This window comes from Rhinolophus sinicus, linkage group LG17 (genome assembly GCF_036562045.2).
Source record: "Rhinolophus sinicus isolate RSC01 linkage group LG17, ASM3656204v1, whole genome shotgun sequence".
NCBI classification, from domain to species: domain Eukaryota; kingdom Metazoa; phylum Chordata; class Mammalia; order Chiroptera; family Rhinolophidae; genus Rhinolophus; species Rhinolophus sinicus.
Window position 1 is genome coordinate 11258536 of NC_133766.1, and position 20138 is coordinate 11278673.

At 47.5% G+C, this 20138-nt stretch overlaps 1 protein-coding gene across 8 annotated transcripts in view; it reads left to right on the forward strand.

The window, feature by feature from the left end:
• Nucleotides 1–20138, forward strand: part of CACNA1E (calcium voltage-gated channel subunit alpha1 E) — a 453931-nt gene that overhangs the window by 394759 nt on the left and 39034 nt on the right. For all 8 annotated transcript variants that reach the window (XM_074322331.1, XM_074322336.1, XM_074322333.1 and 5 more), the window contains 9 exons: nt 6631–6642; nt 8299–8395; nt 10776–10936; nt 11465–11602; nt 12435–12636; nt 13438–13602; nt 14241–14351; nt 18351–18434; nt 19179–19304. In XM_074322331.1, the coding sequence (XP_074178432.1) occupies nt 6631–6642; nt 8299–8395; nt 10776–10936; nt 11465–11602; nt 12435–12636; nt 13438–13602; nt 14241–14351; nt 18351–18434; nt 19179–19304 (1096 nt within the window). The remainder of the gene's footprint in view (nt 1–6630; nt 6643–8298; nt 8396–10775; nt 10937–11464; nt 11603–12434; nt 12637–13437; nt 13603–14240; nt 14352–18350; nt 18435–19178; nt 19305–20138) is intronic.

A 20138-nucleotide genomic window follows, 5' to 3' on the forward strand; every position in this document is an offset into this window, starting at 1 on the left:
ACAGAAAAATAACTAGCGATTTTGCTCCCACTTCCTCCCCTCCTTGGGTGCGTGCATCAGTCAGACTCCTGCAGGCTCTCTGGCAGCTGGCGCCAAAGCTTCCCATTGCTCTGTGCCATTGTAGTGGGGCACGCGGTAAGGTCAGGACTCCCTGCCACGTGGGACATCTGGATTACAGCCGTACTTGGCCTTTCATTACGCGGTCCTTAGCCAGAAAGGAAAAACATGAGTCAGTCTGCCTCTTGATGCCAGAAGGAACCGGATTTCCCACATTAGCTTTTATTGCATGCTTTTCATTGAAGTATGTCACTTTCCTGACACTTGACACTGTGCCCTAGCTGCTAAGATGGATAAGGTCTTTCGAATGCGTGCCAAACCAGCCGCAGTGGCTGAGCTGGTTCGGAATTCATTCAATGAAATACACAGGCACCGACGGTTTTCGATTTGGAAGGGCCCCAAGGAGCCACAGGACGTGGTGCTCTGGTTCTGGTTTTGCTTTGGGGCTTTAGGTTTGTGAAGGTGTGAACGTGCACTGTTTAGAACTGAAATGCTCGTACGTCCTCACACTCAGCAGAGCATAGCAACGATAGAACGGACATCTCACCTGACACCCGGCCGACTTCCTCCTGCATTGCACCTTTCCTGTTCCTCCCGGTGCGCTTGTGTCCAAGGCAGCCCCCTCACACCTCAAGCTTTGCCTCTGGGGCTTCTTTCTCAACAGCCCCCGTTCTTCTAGAACTGAAAGGGGAGTCTCCCAGAGGAAGCTATTTTGTAGGGGAAGAATAGAGTGGGCAAAGTCCTGCTTCATGCACAGGAGGCCCATTTACCACTGAGCTAGGCAGGCCATTCAGTTCCGCCATTCTGTGGAAGAGAAGGAAGGATAAGAATTAAATCTGGCCGTCGGGTAGCTCAGGATCTGTGGGCTGAGGATGCCGGCTGAGCAAGAATTAGAAATTTCCAGCAGTGAACAGATGGAGAGATGTTGCTCCTCGAGACTCCAGATTTAAGAGTCACCTGGAGAGGGACTCTCGGACTTTGTGCCCAGCAGGGGCACCCAAGGTGATTAATGGCCAGGACTGTGGTGTCCAGTGCCGTATTGTGCTCTCACTGCCTCAAGAGGGTCCAGGGAGGGACAAGGTGGGAGCCAGATGGCGGGAGGGAAGGAGAGAGACGTTCCCAGTGTGCCTGCTCTGGGCGTTGAGGCTCAGTATACACGTTCTTCCCTGAACACTGGAGAACGTGTTGTCTGTTGCATGAGCTGTCGGCGCGCTGGGGAGCCCCGTGTAGAACGTGCTGGTGGAGGCCTTTAGCATATGAAGGCAATGGGTGTGAATGCTCCGGTCGTTCTTCTTACTAAGAGCACACTTGGGAGACGGTTGGTTGTAAATGGGATCTCAGCCTGTGGCCACAGCACCAAGCAAAATGAAATGGTCTAATCAGAGAAAATAGGGCCCCAGCCACGTGGGAGCGAGCTCCAGATGCAAAAAGCACCGTGCACAGGAAGCCATCCTTCATAGCCGTGGCAAGAGCCCAGTCCTACAGGATTAGTAGAAACATATCACAATGCCCTCCAGATTTAAATGTAGTTCTAGAGTAATTCAGGTCAGAGAGTTCACGAGGGGACTTGGGCTGTATCAGCTCAGATCATGTGACCTGCCAGCCATCTGCTTAATCCACCCTCACAGAGGCACAGCCTAGCATTAGGAATTAGTCTCCAGCTGGGCGGTGGGGGGTGGGGGTGGGTATTGGCTGGACTTCAGCCAGTATCAAGGCCTTCTTAGAAAGATCAGCAGATGAGGGGTCTTCGGGTCTGGTTAGACTGTGAAGACGAAGAAGCAGGACACATCAGGTCACTAGACTGACCAGACTGAATCACAGAACTGCTAGGAGACAGATGCTTTGCTGTCCCCTGCTGCTTCTCACTGCGTGGACAAAAATACCTTCCAGTTAAGAGCATGGTGCTGTGTTTTGCAAAGAAAAAAGTTTGCAAAGGCAACCCTGAGCCTTGTTGAGGGAGCTTATTGAAGTTCCATGTGCAAGAAGGAAAGAATTCTGCGCTGACTAACCATTTAGCATACTGCTCTGGTCACAGAGCAAAGAAAATGGCAGAGTCACAGAAGCTTTAGGGCTCATGGGTGACCCCAGGAGATGCTGAGGTATGGTTCAGGAAGAACCATAATAATCCCCAATTGGCAGCAGCTAAGCAGTGCCAGGTCAAAGTGCTGCATTGACATTCTTCACACAAATGGATGAATAAGCCTTACCAATAGATCCTAGAGCGTTCTCTCTCCAGAGACAAGCATTGCCAATGCACAGAGAAAAACTTCCCTCATTTCCGCAGGTTTTTAGAATTTTTAAAGTGCGTACACACTCTTTATTTCAGTTGTCACTGGACAGTCCTGTTTTATAGTTAAGCAATGGATTGCCTGAGGTTTAACTAGTTTGACACATTTGACTTGTACATAGCAAAGCCAGTTCTTAAACAATTGATATTTTTCATTTCAAGTTCAGGGCTTTCGCCATGACATTAAGCTCCTCTCTATCTGATATTGTAGTTGGTTCTAAGCCATTAGCCCCTATAAACTCACAGTGGTAGCTTGGTATGGCTCTCTCCTCAGCCTACAGAGCCTTCTGTCTCCTCCTGGAGACGCGCAAGACCTACGGGCCAGAAGGAAAAGGGCATTCCGACCTCGTCCATCTTGCTGTTTCATCTGTACGTTTCTCTCTCCATGAACACTCACGGACCCTAAGCTGACTAAGGATGCTCGGAGACATATCTCAGTATTTGAGCTCAGGAACGGCTGGCTTCTTTTGCTGTTTCCTTCTTTGGCTAAAACCCTCCCGTGGTTCCCATCTGAAAAGGCATTGTACAGAGTTAATAAGAAAGTAGGTTTCAGAATCAGGTAAACTTAGATCTGAATCCCAGCACCGTTGATTATTAGCTGCCTTGACTCTCTGAATGTCTACACACTCACCTGTAAGTGGAAATTAAAAAGAGCGATATTTCGGTCTTGTGAGAATTAAATAAGGTAAAATATATCCAGTGTCCCATATAGTGCCAAACATTTAGTAAGGGCTTAATAAATGGTAATTATAATTGCCTACAAATAATAGTCCAGACACTTTAGCAAGGTTCCTCCCAGCATGACCCCTCCGCTCCCACCCCACACCCCACACCTTACACTCCAGCGAGCCTGTCTATTTCCCTAATGCAAGAGATTCCTTCAAACCCCCCTGTTCTCTCCTGGGCTTGTGGCAGAGGGCAGAAGGCCATTCCACTTAAAGGAGGAAAGGCTTTCCAGAACCTTGTGTCCGTGCTCTGCCCCCCTCCCCCCCCCATGTAGGGAGAACCAGTTTCTAGCAGATATCAATTAGAGAGCATGTCCTTTGAGAAAAGGGGGACCTGGAAGCTGAAAAGCAAGATTACAGTGAATGAGGAGTGATTACACAAGAAAGATCTGGAGGGCAAGTTGACAACTGAGCTGGAAAATTCTCATCTTTTACTGATGAGAGAAACATGGCATTTTTTCTGGAGGGCAGCCATGAACTTACCAAATAAGTAGGAAATAAATGGAAAATTGGGTAGCCCAATTAAGTCCCGATTTAAATGGGACCCGTGCATCCTAGCCTGTGGAAATTATCCTCAAATTGTAACTTTAGAGTCAATTTTTAAGCCTGATAAAATTTCAGTAATTAGCTAGGCAGTGTAAAAAAAATTCTGATTATACGTTTATTAGCAAAGATTAGCAAAGTGTTATCAACTGATTAGTATATTTAAGGGATTTGTAAAAAGCACATGAATTCTTTCTAAACCAATGTGTCTCAAAGTGTGTGAAGAGTTTGTCCTCCTGGTTTGATAAGACGTCTTCTTTGCAGTCTTACTGACTTCAGTAATGGATTAAATAACTCTGATATGCATGGATTTGGGAAAGGTCGGTTGGCCTAGCCTATGTGTAGATTACGATACAGTTTAATTAATGGGGGCTAAATTGTTGAGACTTTTCTTGACTCTGTGGCTTTGTTATCCAGTATTCCTTTCGTTTCACATGGCAACTTTCAAATCGGTGCTGAACACAGGTTAACACAACTGAGAATGCAAGCGTGCTTTTCTGCAGCCACATAAATTCAGAGCTTTTCAGTGGCTCCACTGCAGTAAGAGACCTGTTGGGAGATGTGCAGAGCAGTGACTAATCTTTATTTCCCTTCCCTGACCCAAACCTGTGTGAGTCAGAATGGGACAAGTAGCCCCATCCCCCACAGTACACTGGAAACTACAGGCAGCCGTTAAGAGCAGCGTGTACCATCACGGAACCCGGTTTTCCAAAACAAAGGACACACACACACAGTGGTCAGAGATCCCCTTTGCTCCATAGCATGACATTTTACTAGGATCCTGGGACAAAATTAATTGTAGAGAACAAATTCTGTCCTTTATCCATGTGTGTGGGAGAAGCAAGAATTATTGGGCCTGCTTTCATGAGATGGGTATCAGTGAGTATGAACCTCTGAGAACCCTCAGGTGCCCTGGATATTAAGGTGGAAGCCTGGAGTATGTGGCCTTTGACCACCGGCCCATCCATTGATGCCACGCTGTCCTCTCATTTTAGGAAGATTCGCCCTTAGCTTTTGCACAAGACGAATGCAGCTTGGGGAAAAGAGGGTGACCTATGTCGTTGTTTTGGTAAACTTTGCGGGCAAATGATTCCATTTTTCCCGTGGCATGTCGCTTGAAATAATACTTCCATTCGTTTGCTTGTTTACTGAAGACCTGTCTTCCCTACTAGACTAGGTAAGTTTCAAGAGGTTAGGGACCTCATTTTTTTGTGTGTCCAGCACCTGGAGAGGGTTCCTGATGTGTAATAAGGACTCCATCAATGATGCTATTATTTGAATGCATAGAGGTATGTTTGGCTGACCTACCTACTCATGTGAAAGACGGTGTTATAACGCAGGGGCAAGTAGTACCTCTGCCCTCTGAACATTTGGACATTATCACATGAGGTCTTGGGTTTATTCCCCAAATCCATGTTCATTTGTCATTTGCAGTGAAATTAACACAATTTTGAATATGGGATCATTTACTGAGTAAGGTGGTCATCAGATGTCTTTGTGGCATATGGTGGTGTAATATAAGTTCGTGGTACATTTAAAAACATGTTTAAGAAAAGAAAGAGTAAAGGAACCTTCACAGCAACCAGCAACGAAGAACCAAAGCCTGAATTCTAGGCACTTCTTCGTAGCAGCAGCCAGTTTACCCGAGCACTGAGGCTCACTCACCCCGCCATCTTACGCAAGGGACATCTTCCTGGGCTGCAGTTTCCTTTGCAGCTAAGTGGACTGCAGGGATTTTTTCCAGCTCTAGAATTTGGTGAGCTGTTTGAGAGAGAGTCTACATCAAAACCTGCTGGCGCTGAGGCTTCAGGATTCAGGGCAAAAGCTCCAAGCATCATACAGACTTGGGTCCCCATCCCAGCTCATCCTGCCAAGGCCGGGCACTCATTTAACCTCTCTGAATCTCATCTGTGAAGTGGGGATAATAATACCTACACCCTAAAATTATTAGGAGGTCCAAATAAAGAATTACACTAAAACTGTTTAGCACAGAGTCTAGCCAAACATAAATATTCAGAAAGATCGCTCTCATTATTTCTACCATGTTTCCCCGAAAATAAGACCTAGCCAGACAATCAGCTCTAATGTGTCCTTTGGAACAAAAATTAATATAAGACCTGGTTTCATATTATATTATATATGACACGGTCTTACATTATAGTAAAATAAGACCGGGTCTTATATTAATTTTTGCTCCAAAAGACGCATTAGAGCTGATTGTCCAGCAAGGTCTTCTTTTTGGGGAAACACGGTATCTCAAATATTTAACATTTATTTTCTCACCCTTTTTTATTGATGCTAAGCCTCACCAATAGAGCTCAGATGATTTTCCTTCAAGCTGCACAGTATATAGCTTACAATGGACAGTTGGCCGTTGAATTTATCAAAAGTCACCTGTTTGTGCGACAGCAGGACCTTGATAGATGCGTTCCCCCATATTTTGAGGTGGTTTGATGTGTTGGTCATTGGCACTTTTGAGAGACATCCGAGTAGCCCTCTCAGGGTGGCCACGTGACCCTCTTCCAATGCAGTCCTTCATGGGTATAAATGTGCCACGATGACTTGAAAGACCTCTCCAGAGAGATTCTTTCTGGCCCAAAGCAGGTGTATGTCCTCTAGCCGGGTTTCTTATAACTGGAAACACAAAAAGTTTGTCTGAAGATGGCTGAGGAAATGGAAGGAAAAGGCTACCTTTAGAAAAGTCCAGTGAAGCTAGGCTCCGTGGGAGAAAGTACGATACGGAGCATGCTATCCAGCTGGAGGCAGTGCCTGTAAAGGGCTTTCACCCTTTGCGGGTTGGAGAGCTGGGTGTGGAGCAGGTGGTGTGGGCCTGCCTTTCCCAAAGCGTGTGGACTGTGCAAGTGCCAAGGCTGTAAGTGGGATCTCTCGGGCCTGTGTTTCTCCATTTTCTTGCCTTTAAGGATCTATTTTCTCCATGAAGTTTCTGACTCTTCCTTCTCTCCACCCTGTCTCTCTCCTTTTTTTTTTTTAACTGCTTTCTGTTTGGATCCTCCATAGGAACGCTTTGGGGTAAATATTTTTCTCAATTTTCTTTGAAAGAAAAAATACAGGGAGTGTGTTGGAGGTGGGAGAAAGCAGGGTTGGGAGGGAAGGAGCTGGCTTCTTGAGAAAGGTGTGGTGAGTTTATGTGAGTGGGTAGCTTTCACTGATATCCAAGCGAACACAAACGAGGAGTCGCAAGGCTTCTTGACTGTTCTTATTGGTGTGGATGTGGATGTGTATTTGGCTTAGAGATTCCCTTTTTCAGATAGGCCAGTAGATGAACCTGATACAGTAAAAGAGTTTAGAAAATATTCAAAGCCCCTGGATGCAGAAGACCGTATCAGTGTAATACTTTGGGGGCGTCTATATTCAGATCTAGGCTTGAATGAAAGTTACTTGTAGATCATGACCTCTAACTGTTAAGAGGGTCTTTAAATTTGCAATCTGGGCATATCCAGCATTCCCTGAATGATATTAACTGTCTTCCTACCTTGCCTTCTGTGAAAGCATAGATGGACTTTTATCTCCCTGTCCAGGGGAGTGAGGGGTGGTATGCCAGGAAGGACAGAGTGAAAAGCAGGCGGAAGCCCTTGTAGTGCGCATCGGATGTTCTGCATCCCATTTCCTTGGGTAGTTGGTGTAGTGGTCTTCTGGGACAACGCGAGGAAAGGACCACAGCCTGAGCTCACTGTTTAGAGTCTCATTTCCCGCCATCTGCATGTTTTACAAATTGTAGTTGTTTGAATTGAATGCAGAAATCTCAGGGGATGAGCAGGGTGGAAAGAGAAATGCAGGTTGATTTACTCATTTCATTCCTAAAAATAAGAAGAGAATGTATTTTCTCCATTAGAAGCAGACATTTCCGAGAGGCTGCGTAGGGAGGGTCATTGGCTGTAGGGCCAGGACAAAGGTGGGCAGGGGCCGTAGTCTGGGCCTTCTCCAAGTATGCGGCTCTCTCTGCAGCTTGTGCCCAGTGCAGACCATCTGAGAAGGGAAGGGACTGCGGAAAGAGCCAGCCACACAGAGATAACTGGGGGTGAGCCAAGGTCCTGGCAAGAAGCCCACCTGCCATGTGTCTGTGGAGCAGGCAGCCCAGCACAGCAAGGGTGCAATGTCCCTGCCAGCCCTCTTCACCCCGCTCTCCCCTGAACTAATGAACTCTGCAGAGGTGATAAACCTAGAGCCAAAGAAAGGGCTAGGGAATGTCCCCTAATGCGACGTGCTTTCAACCTGGGGTTACTAATCAGGCTAGCCAACATCACTGGAGAGCCTATTGCTGAAGAAGCGCCAGCCCGGGCCCAGTGGGGCTCCCCAGGGGGCTACCAGTCATGTCCCCCAGTCAGTTTGTCATCCATGCTCCCTTCATCAGTGAGGTGATGGGCAGCAGTCCTCTGGCTCTTAGGGAGAGGAAGTGTGTAATAATGAATGCGTGTGGGCGCCTCTGGGTATGTGCCTGTGTGTTCCTCTGTGTGAGTCTACACGCGTGTGTGTGCAAACCGGGGCGTGACTGGAACATTTTCCCAAAGCACGTTTTGTGGGGTCTCCCTGAAGGAGCCTACTCCGACCCAATTTCTGGCTCCTCGCCTACCTCTTCCCTCGTCCCCTGTGGCCGTGAATGCAATTGTGTGAATGTCACTTTTATTTTTCCCCGGCCCTGCGATTCCCGGGGGCTTCTCCCGGCAGAACCAACAAGGGGCGGGACATCAAGACCATCAAGTCTCTGCGGGTTCTCCGCGTGCTGCGGCCACTGAAGACCATCAAGCGCTTGCCCAAGCTCAAGGTAACGTTGTCCAAGTTCCTCCCAACAGGTGCCCCCCTCCTGTCTTCTCTCTGTAGCGATGGTTGGCTTCCTTTTGGAAAATCACCTCTGGGAACGTTTCTTTTGTTCCCACGGGGCCGGAGCTTCTTTCCATCTGCCTGAGCTACGGGGTCTTAGCTTCAAAGAAAACTAATGAACATCCCAAGAAATCTATAAGGGGGTTTTGCCTCTTGTGTCCAGCCTCCGATGGTATTTTCTACACTCTGGTTGTGGCGTGTCATCCAGGGAGAAGCCTGTGTGACTGTCCTGGCACCGCCTGGGTCATTAAGGTGGACCCAGAACACCAAGATGGAGCAGCAGGAACCCTCTGTGTATCGTGGTCTGCACCCGAGCTCAGGCTAAGTAACCGGGGATGGTTTCTCTCCTCTTAATTCTAGAGAAGGAAAGGGTGGTCTAGCATGGACCCTTCCTAGTTTTGAGGCACACATGGGTCAGTGACTTGCCCAAGAACACAGTCATTTGGGGCAGAAGCAGAGAAGAATGGGAAAGTGAGCTAGAGTGCACTAAGTTCTTCCCGTTGCCAGGACCTGCACTTTCATAGGTAGGTTGGTTCTGCTCCCTGACAGGGCCCTCGCTGCTCGACCCCCGCTGGGCACTTTCCCTGAGCCTTCCTGCCCTCGGGGTGCACTTTATCATTCAAGTTATGTGTGGGGCAGGTTGAACCTGTCTCCCTCACACACATACTTTGCTGTTACGGAAGCTGAAGCCTCATAGGAGAAAAATTCTCTCCTGAATTCCTGTGAATGAGCGACAGCTACCACCCGAGAGGGAACAAGGGACCCCACCGCCCCACCCCACCCCCGCTTCCTAGTTCCCCTTTCTCATGGGGTTCACATAACCTCTGATATTCCCCACCAACCCCTCTACCACCATCCGCACTGGCCTCAGGACACTGCTACCCTTTCTGCGTTCTGGTCCTGCAGAGAGGTGGCAAAACCAATGAGGTGTATCAAAGTGACTGCTGGAAAGTCACTTCTCAAAGGCCCCCAACTGGCCAAGACATGGCTTCCTCTCAGGGCCCAGGGCCCTGGCCCATCTGCTTGGATTCCCAGGAGAGGTACTCATGCCTCACAGGACGTGCCCTCATGCCTGCCTTCATCCTTCTCTGTCCTGCCTTCCTTCCAGGAGAAGGTATCTCCCACAGTGTCAGGCAGTTCTGTTCGTTCCGACCCTCCGCCTATAGGGGGCGCAGCACAGGGCCTGGCCTGGGTCAGTGCCCATACACACGCATTCCTTTCTGCCCCAACCCCAGCCAGGTTTGGCGGGAAGCCTGGGCCCTAACCACTTTGTTATCTGTAGCCCAGGCTCCTGTGGTCTCATCTCCTCTGAGGTGTGTTGGGGTCCTGAGGAAAGTACAGGTGGCAAGATGAGATTAGTTAACAGACTGGAGAGGCCACCCCCAACCTTGGTTAATTCCATTTAATTAGGAAGTGCTGGCTTCTCTCTGCAGCTCCATAACCTGAGGGAAATGTAGGTGACTCTCATGATTCCACAAGGCTGCGTGTCACTCACAGTCCCTGCAGTGTTGAACTAATTAAACCAGCCGTGTTCACCCAGCGCTTTGAAGAAGCAACTGCACAAATGTGACACCACCGTGGAGCGAGACTCTGCAGTGAGCTAAACCTAAAAACCTAGAAAAGAACCTAAAAATGGCTTGAAATGTATCAAATTCCCATGTCGGTTCTCATGGCTTAGGGTTAGAATGGCTTCTCCAGAGGGAGATCCATCGCCTTGAACTGAAGTCCAACTTCCTGATTCGGTCCATGTCCAGGAGAGGGCAGCTCTCCGTCCCTTCCCACAGCAGCTGTTGCGTCTTTGTCCCCAACCCAGACAAGAACACGTAGGTAAAGTGTTGACCATAATTGGAGCAAATGTATGAACGTATTACAAGACATCATTAAAGTGAACAAAGATGATAGTTTATTAATTACTCTCTGATCCACTTACAAAGGTAAAGAGAAAAACGGTATGCTGTATATAAATGAAATCTAAGAATGTCACCAAATATATGTAAGCTCTGGGACAAGTTAATGGCTAAAATGGGCTACATGACCTCAAAATCCCTTTCTGCAACAGATTTCTGTTTCTCACTTGCTACTGCTTTGGGTTTACTGTCCGATTCAGAGCACAGGTTCCTTCCCCAGGTTTTAGGTCCTTGTAGTCATGGCCAGCTCGGAAGCCAGCTCTGAAGCCCATGAGTGTCACTTCTTATCAGGGTCATATCTCTGGAGGCACCTTCTCGGTGGGGCTGACTGGTGGTGCCGTGGCCCCACTCGGCTCTGGGCAAAAGCGCAGGCTGTGCCAGGGCCTCACGCGCCTGGGTTCTCACTTCTCTCCACAGGCTGTCTTCGACTGCGTGGTGACTTCTTTGAAAAACGTCTTCAACATACTCATTGTCTACAAGCTCTTCATGTTCATCTTCGCTGTCATCGCAGTCCAGCTTTTCAAGGGAAAGTTCTTTTATTGCACGGACAGTTCCAAGGACACCGAGAAGGAGTGCATGTAAGTGCCACCGGCGCTCACCGCTCACACCTCTCCCTTTCTGCTAAAGCGTGTTCCCAGGAGGCCCACGTGACCCTCTGTAGATAGGTCTGTCCTTTCTCTCTCGCCATCTCCGTTCCTCTCTTAGGAAAGAGGCAGTTGCTAAACTATTATCGAGCACCTCTTTGTATCACACGTGGTACATGGCATTTGACAGCTGGTTTTTCCATTTTAAATCTTCCTAACAACCTTTCGACATGGGTTTTATTTGCATATCATACATGTGGAAGCTGGGGTTCAGAACATGTAAGTTGCTCAAGGTTGCAGGGTGGCGAGTGAAAGAATTTGGAGTTAATCTTCTGTGTCTACCGGGCCCCCAATCCCATTTGTATCCCACAATAATGCACTGCCTTTAATGAAATTCCTTCTTTCTTGCATTAATTTATATGCTGGCCATTATTACCCCCACGTTAGTGAAGTCCATAGAATGTCCTCACTCTTCCATGAGCTTTAGTGAAGAGGCCCCATTTCATTTCTAACTGCTTTTAGAGGCAACTACGTTGATCATGAGAAAAACAAGATGGAGGTGAAAGGTCGGGAATGGAAGCGTCACGAGTTCCACTATGACAACATTATCTGGGCCCTGCTGACCCTCTTCACCGTCTCCACAGGGGAAGGATGGCCTCAGTGAGTGATGAGTTCGAGTCAGCATGCTTCTCTGTGAGCTGGGGTGGGGCCACGCGGTTGCCCTGAGAAGCTGATTCAAGATGAACAGCCCTTTGTTACTGTACCAGGGAGAGTAAGTGGTTGTGAGTGGGTGAGAGAGGCAGAAGAGAGGAAGAATGAAAATCCTTAAGGCAAAACTCGAGAGCGACATGACAAAGTCAGGGAAATATTTGAGACTCGATGTTTCAGCCAAGTATTGAGGAGTGGAGCAGAGCCATCTGACTGCTATAGAACAAATGAGTTTTAAACAGCTCTCTAGCCCTTACAAGAGTCGCTGGGAGCTGTTTTAAATCGATTTATACTCCAAGTTGACCCTGCACCTGAGGATTGAGGGTTAAGGATGAGTTGGTAGAACGCAGAGACACTTTCTATGATCAGACCTCTTGTAAAGAAGGTAACAAATTACAGTTGTCTTCCGCTGCCCATGGCTGTAGGGTGATTTCTCAGAGACTTGGCCATTACTAAGCCACCCCTTTTTGGTGGCAGCATACCCTACTCGGCTGCAAAATGCCAAATGGAAATCCAAGAGTCTCATGGTATTGACTCAACTATAAAATAATGTCACTCTGTTGCTTAGAAGGTGGATGCATGATGGAACAGGGGCTAGAAGAGCAGTGGGTCTGAATCTCCACCAACGTAGCTCTTATGGACCCCAAAAATAGTAATGGAAGATCTGAAAAGCCAAGGAGGTCAGATAAGATAGTAGGTGGCATGTCTCCTAATGAAGCCTTGAGCCAGAGCAGCTGCCAAGATGGCCACCCACCATCCGTGCCCCCTCGTTCTGCCCCCACAGAGTCCTACAGCACTCTGTTGATGTGACAGAGGAAGACCGAGGCCCCAGCCGCAGCAACCGCATGGAGATGTCCATCTTTTACGTGGTCTACTTTGTGGTCTTCCCTTTCTTCTTCGTGAATATCTTTGTGGCTCTCATCATCATCACCTTCCAGGAGCAAGGGGACAAGATGATGGAGGAGTGCAGCCTGGAGAAGAATGAGGTAAAACGAGTGGGCTGGAGTGTGGGACTGTCACAAGGGCCCCAGAAAGGAGACTTGGACCAGCCGTGTTAGGAAGGAAAACTGAATTTCCTTAACTCTATTAAGAATTATAGAAAGAAGATGAGAAACAATTATTCAGTCATCAAATAAACATTTTTTTGAGCATCTGCTCTGCTTGAGGCCCATGCATGAGACACAGAGAACTGGAAGGGACGTCAGTTGTCTAGAAGTGGGGGAATGTGTGCCAGAATTATAATGTGAAGACATCTGCTCACCTGGCCGCGTCCCTCTGTGGTGTGTATTTGCTCTAGGGGAAGGGAATATGGCTTTTCTTATTATTGCTTTTCTAATAAGCATAGTTCTGGCACTTTGTATGGTTCATTATTTTTATAATGGAACTGAACTAGGAGTTGTTAAGAGACTATAAGGGAAATGCAAATAAATGCTATGGGAATGCATAGAGAGAGATTTTTCCTTTGGACTGAGGGCATCAGGTAAGGGTTCCTGCCTAAATATCTCAGCCACATGCTATGTAGAAAAAGGACATTATTAATAACCACTAAGTTCTTAGCCCATGTGCCGGAACCCCCACCCCCACCCCCAGTTCTGTGCATTCGTTCAAGGTGACATCTCCCTGTGGTTTTGACCATACAATCTCTGTCACCATTTTTACCTCTGCTCGTGCAGTTCTCTTCGGTTTGCACAGCCCGTCTTCTCCTTCTCACCATCTGACAGAACCACCAGTGTGCAAGGTTTAGGGAACTTGGGCTGGGGCTAATGACCCCCCGTGACTTTCCACAGAGGGCGTGTATTGACTTCGCCATCAGTGCCAAGCCCCTGACCCGCTACATGCCACAGAACAGGCACACCTTCCAGTACCGCGTGTGGCACTTCGTGGTGTCGCCATCCTTCGAGTACACCATCATGGCCATGATCGCCTTGAATACCGTCGTGCTCATGATGAAGGTGAGGGTGGTGGCCGAGGTGCTGGCGGGGGCCCAACCTCGGTGATTGTCCCCTCCCAGAGCGCTTGCGCGGACGCCCGAGACCCTGGGAAAACAGCCCACCTTCCCAGTCTGCTGCCTCCTGACCTCCTTTTCCATCGTGGAATCTCTTTTTTATCTTATCCAACAGCTCAGTCTCTGGGTCTTATGGGCAAAATGCAGTGAAACATAGCAGCCGTCTAGTAGCTCCCAAGATGGAAGGTGGTGGCGGCAGTGAGATGCAGACAAGGGTCGCTATGTCCAGGGGTAGAGGTGACCGTGGCGTTCTAAAGGAGTGTTGGAAGAGATTTGATCTTATGTAATACTCAATGGGCAAGGAATGAACTCTGGAAAATGTTTCTGCCCTGCCCACCTTCGTCTCGAGGAAGGCTGGCTGTGTGGCTCATGAGCAGCCTTGGGGGCACGGTCTGTGTGTCCCTCTGTTTTGTTTTGTTCTGCCACACAGGGTATGCCGTCCAGTCTTCCATGTCCGTCTCTCCGACACCACGCAGCAGAGTGTCCCCCGAGGGCAGGGATGAGAGATGGCCAGCGTCGCTGACACAGAATACACCTCTCACCTTAAGGGTCTGGTTCTTTCTCTCTTCTTTTCCCTTCCTGCAGTACTACTCTGCTCCCTGTACGTACGAACTGGCCCTCAAGTATCTGAACATCGCCTTCACTGTGGTGTTCTCCCTGGAATGCGTCCTGAAGGTCATCGCGTTTGGCTTCTTGGTACGTCATGGACCCTGTCCTGCATCACCTCACGCTTGTCTGCCCTTCCTTTGGGGTGCGTCCCAGCGTTTGTCGGCAGGAGGGTGATTAGCGCGCTTCAGAAATGGTTCCTGTACCTACCCACCTGACTATGGGCTCCTTTTGATTGCCAGTAAACTGCCGCAGAGACGAGGCGATGGGTGAGGGTGTTAGGAGAGAGGGCAAAGGAAACCCCAGCACCACACTCATCTGTCCATCAGCTCTGGTCCTGACAGATTCTGTCAGGGGTGACAATTATATTGGGTCTCGTTAGCGCTGCAGTTTATACGTCATTTGGAGCAAAACGCGGATTGGACTAATAAACCTTCAGTGCTTGTTTACTGGTAAAAGGCATAACATTTCATAACTCAAATGAGGAAAGATCTGTCCCTCTTGGCCTCTAACATAGCAGGTTATAGATTTTACCAAATTATCCGTTAGTTGCATGAAGAGTAGTTTCTGCCAACAAAAGTAAATGTTTATTACTTTATTACTTAAGCTTACAAAGGCTAATGACCTTTAAAGTGTGTGTGTGTGTGTGTGTGTGTGTGTGTGTGTGTGTGTGTCGGGGGAGCAGGGAGACAGATAAATAGAGATAGATATGTGTGTATTCTGGAATCAGGTTTGGGGAGGGTTGGGATGAGCTTTTTGGCGTGAGTCCTCCTTTTACTTCTCAACTACTAATTATAATTGGCAGATTTTTGCATCTGCTCTCAAGAGTGTTAAGCAAATCTAGCCCTTTGCTTCAGTGCCCTGTAAACAAAATAGGCCTCCCTGCACCCCCGCCTCACTTCAGCGTATACAGGGAGACCAGTGGGATGCAGATGAAACCACTTGACAGCTGTTTCACACTTATTTAGTGTGTGAGCTACCGTTCCGAATTATGTAAGTATATGGCTTTCCCTACAAGAAGAGAAACTTCGCTTGTTATCTGAAAGAAGGGTTTGTCTGGTAGCGGCTTCATAATTGCGAGTGTTGCTTTTGCTCTCCTGATGGTTCTTTGAAAAGTCATTAATTTGATGGTTTGGGGAGGCGAGTTGAAAGGAGACCGTTGCAGGTGGCTGTTTTGTTGTTTGCTTGACTCCCTTTTGAGTGTTTTGAGACTTGGGGGAAATAAAAGAGTAAAAAGAAACCACCACCAGCAAAGATGCCCGGATAATACAGTCCAGCCCTGAGCAAGGTGAGCTGGGTGAGGGAGAAGTGGTGCCACGCGGGGAAGTTTCCCTGTGCATATTGATTACTTGCGTGTGGTACTGACACCGTCTGTGATGCAAAACGCAGTGAAACATAGCAGCCGTGTAGTAGCTCCCAAGTCCCCCATTATGTGTCTAATTATGGTGAATGCTGGATTCATAACCACAAGCTTAAACAGATGATTCGGCCCCAAAGCCTGCCTCCTTCCCAGCCTCACCTCCATGTTTACATTCAAGGTCTAGAGGCATTTTCGTAATATAAACGGCACCACTCGTCCCTAATACATCTGTACGCTGAGAGTACTCTAGGTTTTCAGAATATCCTACTGTGTCCTGTTTTGTCAGATCTTCTCAATGACTCTGCAATAGCACGGCACGTATCATCACGGTCATTATTGTTCATTTAAATGAGGAAATTGACGTTCAGAAAGATTACATAGCTTTTTAAAGGTCACACAATAAGAGGCGGTAGAATTGGAAAGTGTCAGGGGAATTTGAAAAAACAAAAAGGGAGAAGGAAAAACAAGGCGCGAATGAGCATACATTGGCTGTTGATTAAGTACCAAACACTTTACGTGTTACTCATTTTAGTTTCGTAAAGTTCCCTTAGGTAGGCAGTTGTCAGGAAAATGCAGGGCTCAGGAAAATGCAATACTTCACGCCAGGTTACAGAAAGGCAGAGCCAGTGTGCAGCTCCTGGCCTGTCTGCCTTGAAAACCCACACTGTACCCACGACGAGTCTGTCCTGCATTGTTCTGCTGTCTACCACATGGTATTAGAAAGCATCCTGCTCTGGGACCCAGGCCCTCCATCTTCTCATCCTCTCTGCTATATTGAGGCCTATCCAAGAATTAGGAAGGTCACCCCACATTGAGAGCAGGGCAGCCCTGAGAATGGAGGAGTTCAGAGACTCAATTCGAAGATGTAGGTATTGTTCATGGAAAGTGCGATTGTGAAGCTGTGAGCCTCGGTTTCTCTACCTGGCAGGTACCTGTGGCTTTGGAATCAGACATGCTCTCTAAGCCTCACTTTTCTCATTCATAAAATGAAGGTAACAACAGCTGCCTTATAGCCTTAGATACGCGTTGGGTGTAGCTAATCAGGCAGTGTGTCCAAGGCATCTAAGACGTCTAGTCGTGAGTAGGTGCTCATTAAATGTAGCTTCTCTCCCTGCACGCCTCTCTCTTTACTGCATAGCTCTCCCCACTCTCCTTGCTAACCCTGCCACTCAATAGCTTATGAACGTACGAGGTCTGACAATTAAGTTCACGAACTCACCCTAGAAAAGGTGCTACCTACCTCACTGCTGAATATCACTATGGTCACCTTTGAAGTACTCCCCTTGGGAAGCTGTGCACCAACACCAGCACCTAATCCACCCTTCAAAACAATTTTGAAACTCTTTCTGGAATGGCCATCAGAGCTGTCATCATATTACCGTTGATGTCCTGAATGTCATCAAAATGTCTTCCTTTATCTTCGGGTAAAGAAAGAAGTCATTGGGGGCCAGATCAGGTGAGTAGGGAGGGTGTTCCAATACAGTTATTTGTTTACTGGCTAAAAACTCCCTCATAGACAGTGTCATGTGAGCTGGTACATTGTTGTGATGCAAGAGCCATGAATTGTTGGCGAAAAGTTCAGGTCACCTAATTTTGTCACACAACCTTTCCAGCACTTCTAAATAGTAAACTTGATTAACTGTTTGTTCAGTTGGTACAAATTCGTAATGAATAATCCCTCTGATATTAAAAAAAGGTTAGAAACATCGTTGCAACAAGTTCGTGAGCTTAATTGTCAGACCTCGTAGGTATCACTCCCTACCTCTAGGCTCCATGGGAGGAATAAATGAATTGAATGAATGCCAAGGGCCAGGGCCAGCATTGGGCACACATAGGAAGGACTCACTGATGCCAGTTGTGGGGGGTGCACTTCTGCAGGGCTCTGAGTCTCTTATGGGAGGTGCTGCCCACGGGCAAGCAGGTGACTTTGGGGAGACTCGGGTCCTTTTTCTTTTAAGGAATCTAGTCCAAGGTCTGCATTCACCTGAGCCCCGGAAATGGGCACATAGCCCACTCTCGCTATTAAGCAGAGTGTTATCTGGTTGGTGGGTTTTCCAGGTCCTTTTTCCTCCTTCATCTCCTTCAGCTTCCTTGTATTTTATTTCATTACACCTCCTCAAAAGGTATAGCAGAGCAGAGAAAGGAGGGAAAGAGGAAGTCCTCGTGTCGATCAGTAGTTGGTTAGAAAAGGCTCGATGGAGTTCATGGAGATTTTTGGCACATCTTTGATCTTTAGTCACGTAGGACGTCTCTGTGACTTATTGATAACTGAAAGTCAGAAGTGTATGTTTACAGGATCAACATGATACAAGATGGATAATTTAAAAAGTTATAGTTGTAGAAAACCTTAGGTTAATGTTACAGATAATTGTATTGTCTTGTAGGTGACAATGATGATCTCTCTTTTTTGGATTTTATAATGTTCTTAGCCACAAATCTCTTTCATCCATGAGCTTTTTGAGTGACACCTTCAAAATCAAGGTCTTCAACTAGTGACGGAACTGCTTCCCAAATGAGAAATTCCCAAATCAACAAAGGAGAAATAACACTTCCGGTTAGAAATAGGAAACGGAAGCCAAAGTTAGAATGAACTTGTACCTGAATGACAAGTTTTTAACCCTAAGTGACAGTGTCATGTAATGAAAGATGTCTTTCCTCCATTTTTATTTTCTTCCCTGTTTTCTTTCCCTCCTCTTTCGGATGCTCCCATGACTGAATCCACTTGGCAGAACTACTTCCGAGACACCTGGAATATCTTTGATTTCATCACCGTGATCGGCAGTATCACGGAAATCATTCTGACAGACAGTAAGGTGAATGGCTCGTAGAGTCTTATCTTTCAGCTTGGCTCTGAAGTAGCAGTAAAGAAACCCACTGCACCTTCATTCCATTTTTAACTCATCAAACCAAATGTGTAGCCCTCCGGGTGTTCGGAGTCGGCTTCTTCACTCCTGAGCTTTCGCCAGAACGCGCAAACATTGAAGGGTACTGGCTCTCGTGGAAGCTTTGTTTCATGGGCATGACTCAAATAGCACACATCTCTGTGGATACGTGGAGTGAATAGAGGGTGCCAGGAGAGATCTGGTGTGCAAGGTGTTATGCTGGATTCTTGGAGAGACACAAAAGAGGCCCAGAATCTGTGCCCTCAAAGTCGTTAGACCTGAATAGCTCGTCCCAAAGAAGACTTGGAGAGCTCATCACAATTCTCTGTGAATATCGGAGGGCTGTCACGGGTGGAAGGGATCGTTAGATCTGCTCTGTTGGCATCTAAGTGCCAAGTTAGGGCCACAGACTAGGGGGGCCAGCTCTGTGTAATGTATGCAGTGCACCCTTCTGGGGAACTTCCATACCCTCCACCGTGGGCATAGAAGGCAGGTCTGGGAAGGCTTAGTGACATGGTCCTCACTCGCCCATCAGTTGGGGATGGGGTTAAAAGCAAGACAGGATCCACGTCCACTTTTATGATCTGAACGAGGGATAAATACGCCAATACTAGTGCTTAGATTTTCTAAATGACTATAATGTCACTAATTACATGTTTGCTTTTGTTCCACCAGCTGGTGAACACCAGTGGCTTCAACATGAGCTTCCTGAAGCTCTTTCGAGCCGCCCGCCTCATCAAGCTTCTGCGTCAGGGCTACACCATCCGTATTTTACTTTGGACCTTCGTGCAGTCCTTTAAGGTAAGAGGTACCAGCTCCTGCTCTTTGATGGTTGAGGTGGCCCTGTCATAGCAGGCAGCGCAGCCAGGTAACCTGGCGCCATTGCACAAGTCCCTTCACCTCTGGGACACTGAAGCTAGTAGACATGGCATTTGTCAGAATCATTCAATACGTATGACCGTTCTTAGTTACAGCCCAACTCGACTGGGCAGTGGTCAGCTCATGTCTGACTGGATTGAATCTCATTCTAGAAAAACATCTCAACTTGATAACTCAGTTATCTTCTCTGTCCACTGAGGCAGGGGGGCTTGTTTGACAAGCTGTGCTGCCTCCTAAGGCATCCTGAAACACCCCATGCCATCCTGTTCATATCGAGCCAGCCACCTGTAGTCACATGCCCTCTGCATCTTCAGGGATGCGGCAGTGGCTTTATTCCACGTAACAGTTTTTCACAGGACTCCTTGAGTTGTGTTTTACAGCAAGATGACTCATACCTGTCCCCCCACGTCGTCATCATTGTGTGTCTTCTGAACCCCTGAGTGTACAGCACGCTAATGGTACCTCTGTGCCCTACCAACTAATAGGGTGTCTGGCAAGGTTAACATGGTGAGCTGCTTTTGAACAATCACATGGGAACGTACACAGGTGTATATGTGATAAATGTAAGTTAAAAATCAATACCCGAGACCCACTTTACTGGCAGACCCTTCCAGTAAAAGGAGTTTTCTAAGCATATTTCAATATCTCCAGGCTCCAGCAAATACCATCATTAGTTATTCGTAAGGTTCTGGGGACCTAAATGCTGTCCAAATGCTTACTGTTTTCCTCTTCCAAAAGAGGAGTGTTTAAAATGAC